General features: G+C 32.4%; 1 protein-coding gene across 5 annotated transcripts in view; it reads right to left on the bottom strand.

Annotated features, from left to right (window-relative positions):
* LOC117181442 (transmembrane and coiled-coil domains protein 2) overlaps positions 1 to 6,503 on the bottom strand; it is a 27,316-nt gene extending 20,813 nt beyond the window's left edge. For 3 of the 5 annotated variants that reach the window (XM_033374094.1, XM_033374096.1, XM_033374097.1), the window contains exons 1-2: positions 5,693 to 6,503; positions 1,962 to 2,166 (exon numbers count right to left, since the gene is read on the bottom strand). In XM_033374094.1, coding sequence (XP_033229985.1) covers positions 1,962 to 2,104 — 143 coding nt within the window. In that variant the 5' untranslated portion in view covers positions 2,105 to 2,166; positions 5,693 to 6,503. Of the gene's footprint in view, positions 1 to 1,961; positions 2,167 to 5,692 lie in introns of those variants that run through there. The other 2 variants (XM_033374095.1, XM_033374098.1) reach the window with 2 other exon arrangements.
* Between the last annotated feature and the right edge of the window lie 244 nt (positions 6,504 to 6,747).

Here is a 6,747-nt window from a genome sequence, read left to right as displayed (position 1 = left end):
AAATTAAAATTCGAAAATTTTTTCTAAAGCCTCCAGGGGACTTCGTTTTCGCACGAAAAAATTTTATGTGCCCTTATTGCATCCGGACCCACAATTATCAGTCAATTATCAGTTTCCATTAAAAATGGTACACTTAGGTGAAAGCCATCAAAATTGCACAAATTATATCTTCAAGTCTATAAACTTCAATAGTTTGAACATTAGCATTTTACACTGAAAATTAATTAATTTGGTCAATTAAATATTGATCAATTTAGATTTTAAAGCGCTCAAAAACGACTGATTTTGTATTTGAAGTGCTTACAAAATTAGATTTATACATATTGAAGAAACATTTTTAATAATGTTCAAAATCAGAATCAGACCCAATTACCCAATCGAATTTTATATCCGCAATTCGTAAAAGCAGTAAAATTCTAAAAATCTAAAGTATCTCAAGTGAAATGGAATTATAAAAATAGTAAAAAAAATTATAACTTTTTTCCTTCTCTCCCGAAGAAAAGTAGAGCATCTAAAAATATTTTAGCAATAAATGTTACAAGAATGTCAAGGACACCTGTTTATCGGAATTTCAGAGTTAAAGAGCTCTGATGAAAAAGTGTGCTAAGTAGGGAATAAAAGAATACAAACCAGTTTCTTCAGCGTGATATTTGCAGTAGTATTACTACAAGCTGCTACTTGACATTTCTTTATTAATTGTGTTGAAAAAATCAGTAATCACAGGAGACATGGAGCATCATTCAAGCATCACTTGGTCTATGAATGATATCTATGTATATCCTTTGAAAAAGGAGGGTCGCATCACGATGCTTGGATTAGCATATCGTACCGAGTAATAATTTTATAAGCTTCTATTACACAACGAAAGAAAAAAAAATAAAGTATCCATTTTATTAGCACTAACCGCAAGAGATAACGTCTCAAAGCACAATGCTTTCTTCCAAATCATAATTAACACATTTTTACGAAACTTCTTTGTTTATTGTTTTAAGAGGGTGATAAAAAAATTATTGTTCAAAGAGCAAAGTACCATTTCAACAAGAAGACTCGTCAAGAATTTTTAACTTCTCTTTAAAACACTGGTATACTTTTTCAAAGTCTTTCGAAACTGATAATTAAAACAAACAAAAGTGTTTTTAAAAAAAGTTTCTCGTCTCAAAAATAATTTAGTATCATTCATATCTTTATTTGAAAAAGATACAAATTTCACATATAGACGCAAGCACAGTTTAGTTACCATCGTATGCCAGTTATTTTAAATTGAATTTTCTTCTTTTTAACTCAGCGCGTTTCTGTTATCAAAAAGTGTCTTGTATAAAAATAGGAAAGCATTTTAAAGGATATAATCATTGACGTATTTACAGTTTATATTAGAGGCCAGAAAGGCCTTGTCCTAGGGCGCCAAATATTTAGGGGCGGCACGTCAATTTAGCATTTTTTTATTATTACAAAACAAGTCTGCTTTCATACTTTTATTGTCTTTTTTCGCCTTTAAACTCTGCGATAAAAAAACTAGTATTGAAAATTTAAAAAGGCGGCAACCTGAGGGGTGGCACGGCACGGCGACTAAGCATCACATCACATTACTACTTTCAACTCTGTAATTGAAAAAAATAATAGTACTGAATATTGAAAAAGGGCGGCAAATTTGTATAGACCGTATGGCGGCTCAATGTTTGTATTATTATAACAAAAACGTTTTCTTTTACTTTTATTATCTTTTTCTTCGCTTTTAAACTCTGCAATCAAGAAAAATTAGTAATGAAAATTCAAAAAGGAGGGCAGCTTTTAGTTTGGCCTTAGGCGGTCCTATAAATCCAACTTTGGACATATTTTTTTTAAGTTCTAGTATATTTTAAACTTGCTTTCCTAAATTGAAACAAACCATAAATGCTTTAGAATTTAAAACACCTCGATTTATAGAATCTTAATGTTAAACATAAAAAAAACGAAAAACTCACACCGCAGCATTCCGTGTTTTTGGAGTGTGATCCACGATGATTGGTGATTGTTGCTGGTTTTGAGATCCTGGAGCGTTTCCTCTATTAGGTGAAGCACTTCGTGAGCTGTTTTTGCTTGAGGAACTCACCATCAAGCTAGCCATTCCTTTTTTTCTCGAGATGATCTCGGGTTAAAACTGCATTTGCTCTCAGGTTTCTGCTGAACCTTGAAAGAATAAGTTTGTTTATAGTGAGATATGTTGAACGTCTTCCTCGTTATGAGTGATAAGCAGTATCAGAGAAGTCAAGAACTCATATCTGCCAACTTGAGAACAAATATCTCAGAAGTCCAGAAATAATTTCTGTGGACTAAAGATATAATATTTCCACTATAGCTCCTATTACACAGAAAAAAACCGCACTTGAAAACTACTTTTGAAGTATGCAATTCGAAATTTGTAACTACATTTTCGATGTAAAACTTTTCAAAATGGTAAACGTAAAAATGTGTATTTTGAAAATAGTGTAGTTTAGAGAACCAACAAAATAGAATCTCGGTATGAAATAAACTAAAATTCTGATAAAGGGCTATCAACTATAAAGATTTTAAAAAAGTCGCACGAGTCGCATTAAACTATACCAAAAAAAGTCTTGTGGATAGAATTTCGACAAAAGTCCACAGAAATTAACTGACTGAAATAATAACTTTCCTCGTTCAAGAATATAGAGTACACAATTCTTATTGTCTTTCAAATATTCTTTGCAAAATGTAAATAAACTTGAAAGGTAAAACAATTTTTCAACATTAATCATTCAGCTTTTAAGATTCCACATCTGAGTACAAAATATGGCTTTTTGAACAGTTAAACTTGCTAACTTGGATTATTTTCAAATGAGGCAAGTTTATATTTTTTATTAATTTTGAACTTCAGGAAAATTTATTTTATGACAAACTATTACTGTTTTCAATTAAAAAGCTACAATTTTTTATAGTTTTGTATTTCAATTTTTAAAGTTTCATTGCGAGTAAAGTTGTAACTAAGTATAGCGAACGCCTGAGAAAAATGGAAAATTATTAGTCGCATTTTTCGTCGGTCACAAGAAGTTGAATTTTTTCAAAAAAGTCGGATGATCCGGACCCTGTGATAGAAAATTTATAACAAGCCTCTGGATATTTCTGCTCAGTGTAAGTTACACGTAGAGAGTGCATTTCTAATTATCCGAGATAACTCACGCCACTGGTCACTATTATGTACAAAGACGTAGCGAGAATTTATTTCTCGAACGTTGCTAGACTGTACAATAGAGAATGAATTAAACTTTTTAAAAGATTCTTAAACTACTTTTTCTTGAACAAGTTGTTCTTGAGTCTAAAACAGGTATAAATCCTATAAACGTGCTTTCATATCTTATCTAGTCGCAACCTGTGGTTCAATCGATTTCGTTGAAATTATCAGAAGATAAGGTTTTTTCTTATCGTTGAGACATTTTTATGATGTCGGAAAGGAATTTATTTCGACACCGCACTAAAATTATGTACAGTTTTTTAGATTCATGCCAAACATTTTTCTATGCTGTCTTACATAGTAGGTGCGCGGCAAAAAAAATCGTACGCACAATTTATTCAAGTCTGCGACGTACTAAAACTCAAAACTTTTTTTCTGTTTATTTTCGGAGAGTTGACTTTGAGCTGACTTTATAATTATTACTTGGTTCAAAATGTCAGAAAAAAACACACTTTACATAATTGAAGGACGGCCCCTTCTCCTTATCAATATTTTAAACAATAGTTTGGTTAAGCGTAAAGATCAATTAAAATTCTTTTCAGTAGAAAGTCAACAGCCTGCTAAAGTTTAAAAATCCATTTTAAGCTATTCTTCGAGCTATTCTTATTACTTTCAGTGTCGATGCACTCTAAAGAGAAAGAGAGGAAGAGAGAAAGAGAGGTGGCGGGGGGGGGGGCTTTTGAGGGTTCTAACTTTTATCATTTTTTTTATAAGTTTACCGATTTTTATAAGAAAAGATTAAATTATTTTGATACAGAATAAATGTTCCAAATAGAAGCTTTGTTTAAAATAATTTGCAAGAGGGAGTGTCTTGCGAATTCCAGTTATTAGTAAACAATGGAGAATCAAAGTTTGAAAATTAATATTCTTCCAATTGACATAAATGTTTTTTTAAAAGATAAACTTTCCTATGGACAATTTATTAAAATTATTTGTAGTTTATTGATCTGTAGCTTTCTCTTCCAATTAGATATGATTAGGACAGACTTTCGAATATTTTAAATTCTTAGCAATAGTCGTAACAGTATTTTTTCGTTTCTAATTACATTTATTTAATTATTTGTCTACATAAAAATGTGTGTTTGAAACAAATGTGAAAAATTCAAATAATTCAGAAGGTGCTAAATTTTTTATAAATAATTTGCAATAGGTTTAATTAAATTTTTAGGGGAGAGTGCAAGAAGTAAACTTTTTCCTATCTTCATTATCTATTAATTGACATAAAAATTAGTAGCAAAAAGCACGTTAATGATCTCTCCAGGTAAACAATTTCTTTATGACTTCTGACAATTATTATGTACTTAGTCTTTTTAACTTCAATTGCCATTCTAAAACACTTAAAAACGTGACCATACAGCAATTTAAATAAGACAAATGGGTGTTCTTCACGTTTATTGACTTTTAAACGACTTGTGGATTCATTAAAAAATGCAGAAGTTATATTTATTGCCAAATTTGCCATTTTAAAGAAAGGAATTTTTGAACTTATATACTAAATTCTTTCAAATTGGAATATGCGCTTTTCAGTTAAGAATTTCTTAATGTCTTTAATTATGAAAATTTGAGGCCATTCAAATTGATAGACTTTTATAAATAATTATGCTTTCAAATAAAAATTATTTGAAAATTTGAATATTGAATGCTTTAAATGTTTAAAACTTTAAAAGCAGCTTTTTTTGTACCGAAATTTCGGTACACGTAGCCACGGCCTAAAATCAAATAGAGTAAATCCGAACACAACAATTGAAATTTCTAAAGCTTCATGCAAATCCAATTTGGAATAGCTTTCCATAAAGAAGTACCTCAACTCCATCCTAGGCATTCAAAACAATATTAAGTAAACAAATCAATAAAAACTGTACGCAAATAAAACACTGCACAGCACTTATTATTTTTAATATTAATTTGAATATTCTTTTTCCTTAATTTCATGGACTTTTAAATATGTTTATATTAATAAAACTCTTATTCCGGGGGTTTACAGCTATGATAAACCCAACAAACGTTTGCCAAATTATTTTCAAGCTTCCAGGCATTTTCGCACAAACTGTACCACATTGTTTTTCTTAATGCAATTCAACCGAAATAAACAAATACGTATGCAATAATAGTTAGATTCACAAAACGCGAACCTCACATTCTCGGCCCAGTATATAATTCGTTTAAATTTTATCAAAACATATTCGAATTGAAAACTCTACTATTAAAAAAATAGGTCGCTGTATTTATTGCTAGTTTCTCTTGTCCAGTTTGACACTGAAGGAATAAAAGACCGAGAGAAAAGCGGATATGTAGGTATATATCTATTATAGTTCTTTCTAGTCCTTTGTACTTTCCCTTGGTCATTGGTGGATCGCAGTTCGCAAAATGCTACAACTAACCTTGACTGAAAAAAGGGAATGCGAAAGGAGAAAGAAGGGAAAGAAAAGAAAAAAAGACAGACATAAAACTATGAGAGTCACTGACCTGTCAAAGGCAGAGGCTTGTTCCTGGCGATGCTGATTTTGAACTAAGTCGTTCTCTTCCTAGGGAGGATTCCGGTTCGCTCTCGACGTTGCCGTCGTCGACAACGAAATCGGAGAGTGGTCCACCTCGTTGCTCTCTCACTTTTACGCATTCAAGAAGACAGCGGACGATGTATCACTCACTCATGCACACGGTTCACGATCATGATTAGTCGTTGCACTCGATTCACTTTACAGTCATATATCATTTTTCATTTAATATCGCTCCACTTGCACTCTGAGTAATCTAAGCTTGAACTGAATTTGCATTAAAATGGAACTTCCGTGAGTGAATTAAATAAATAAACTAATGAAATAATAAGTAGTCCACTCAAAGAATAACAGGATTGAGTCCTGTCAAGTGTCACTCGTTTTGCCAAGCAGAAAACTCAGCTGCTCTCGCAGATCATCGATCATCGCCGTCGTCGCTCGCTTCGCGGGTGTGTCATCGTCATTTCTTTGTCAGCACGATATTCAGTTATCACAAAATATCCATAATTACTATTGCGTGCACTGCTTTTTGGTTTTGTAGGAAATTGTGCGAGGCACACCGTCCCGACGTAAAATATTTGTTGAATGTTGTGAGTTCGAGAAAATCGACACAAGATTTCAGAGGCGAGAATGGTTTGATTATTTGTGAAAAGTTTTTGATATTTTGAGAATTGTTAGGTAGGTTAAGAAGAAGATACTGAAGAGTGGATTGGTCGCCCTGACCACGATATTCTTTGAACAACTTCGGGGAATGTCTAACTCCTGGTGAGTTTACGCTGACTTCTGCCTGCCAGCCAGCAGCCTGCCTTCTGCTACTGCTATGCTACATTCGAGGCGGCAACTTCGGCCATTTTCGGCTTGTGTCGGACACGTTCGAGTGCTTGTAAACACAGGGGTGTAGCTTAATTCTCCTGGGCCTACTACCTACCTGCCCTGTTTAATTTTTAAGGTTTTTTATACATTTATTCAGATTATTTGTCTTATATAAGACTAACTTTAGGAATATTGGTTATTTGATTTTTTCCT

Source organism: Belonocnema kinseyi, chromosome 10, assembly GCF_010883055.1.
Source record: "Belonocnema kinseyi isolate 2016_QV_RU_SX_M_011 chromosome 10, B_treatae_v1, whole genome shotgun sequence".
Classification (NCBI taxonomy): Eukaryota; Metazoa; Arthropoda; class Insecta; order Hymenoptera; family Cynipidae; genus Belonocnema; species Belonocnema kinseyi.
Note: the sequence above shows the minus strand (reverse complement) of the source record. Positions and strands in the feature narration are given on the sequence as shown.